This window comes from Oreochromis aureus, linkage group 4 (genome assembly GCF_013358895.1).
Source record: "Oreochromis aureus strain Israel breed Guangdong linkage group 4, ZZ_aureus, whole genome shotgun sequence".
NCBI lineage: Eukaryota > Metazoa > Chordata > Actinopteri > Cichliformes > Cichlidae > Oreochromis > Oreochromis aureus.
The window spans coordinates 21,587,121-21,588,345 of record NC_052945.1 but is presented as its reverse complement, the minus strand read 5'-3'; the positions used below and the strand labels follow the sequence as shown (position 1 = coordinate 21,588,345).

Here is a 1,225-nt window from a genome sequence, read left to right as displayed (position 1 = left end):
CAAAGTGAACTTCCTGATAGTCTGCTATTAAGACTTGAAATCATGGCACCGGTTAAAGAAGAAGATGAGACGTTCTCATCAGATCAACTTCAGTACCAACATGTTCTCATTAGCTCTGCTGCTGCTGGCTGCTGGATCCTGTGAGTCTTACTGAGGCACTCACACTATGATAAAAATACAATGACTGTTACACTGTTTCAATATTCCACATGTTTTCCTCCTCAGGTGTGAAGTGTGAACAGCTGACACAGCCAGGCTCTGTGACTGTGCGTCCAGGGGCTCATCTGACCATCACCTGTCGCACATTTTGGATCAGACAACCTGCAGGAAAAGAACTGGAGTGCATTGGTAGTGTACATATTGGACACAGCACACAGTACAAAGATTCACTACAGAACAAGTTTAGTATCGACATAGACTCTTCCAACAGGACCGTGACTCTGATTGGACAGAATGTGCAGCCTGAAGACTCTGCTGTGTATTACTGTGCCAGAGAACCACCCACAGTAACACAAAGCATCATGAGACCTGAACAAAAACCCCTCAGTGACTGAACACATGAAGCCACAAGAGGGTGAGCCCTCAGAGCACCAATGATTTCAGATCAGCACAATAAGAAGAAATAAGATGTCACTTAAAAATCAACAGGATATAATTAAATTAGTAATAATAGGTTGGATGTAATAAGCATAAATTAATTGTTAATTAAATAATTTAACTTCACTTCTATCCCAGATAGTATTTTTTAGAAGATAATATGAGATGTTTCTGCCTTTATAGATGTTTTTGTGTGTACACGTGTGTATACTACATCGCACCTTCAACCTTTTTTAAGATGTATTTGAATAATATTTAAGCCTGACATTTTAGTCCCTCCCTAATAAAATTTAGATGGCTTACTTCTGTCCTCTTAGAGCCTGGCTGTCATCTTGTCTAATGGGAAGCACTTCCTTCACAACTTCACTTTCAAGATGATGCTCAAACTCTCTGTTCTGGTGACAGCGCTCTGTCTACCCTGTAAGTCATATAATTTTATAACTAACTCATTATTATTATTATTATTATTATTATTTTTATTTTCTGTTAATTTATGAAGTGACTCTTTTCTCCCAGTTTCACTCATCTCACTGGTTCTTTGCAGGTGTGAATGGTCAGGCTTTGGAGTCCATTCCCTCCACTTCAGTGTTGAAAAAGCCTCAGGAAGCCCTCAGTCTTTCCTGTAGAG

At 39.4% G+C, this 1,225-nt stretch overlaps 1 gene segment (V, D, J or C); it reads left to right on the top strand.

Annotated features, from left to right (window-relative positions):
• Nucleotides 1–556, top strand: LOC120439878. The segment is given in 2 exon segments: nucleotides 1–140; nucleotides 226–556. Coding segments are annotated over 2 exon segments (405 nt in total).
• The last annotated feature ends 669 nt before the right edge of the window (nucleotides 557–1,225 follow it).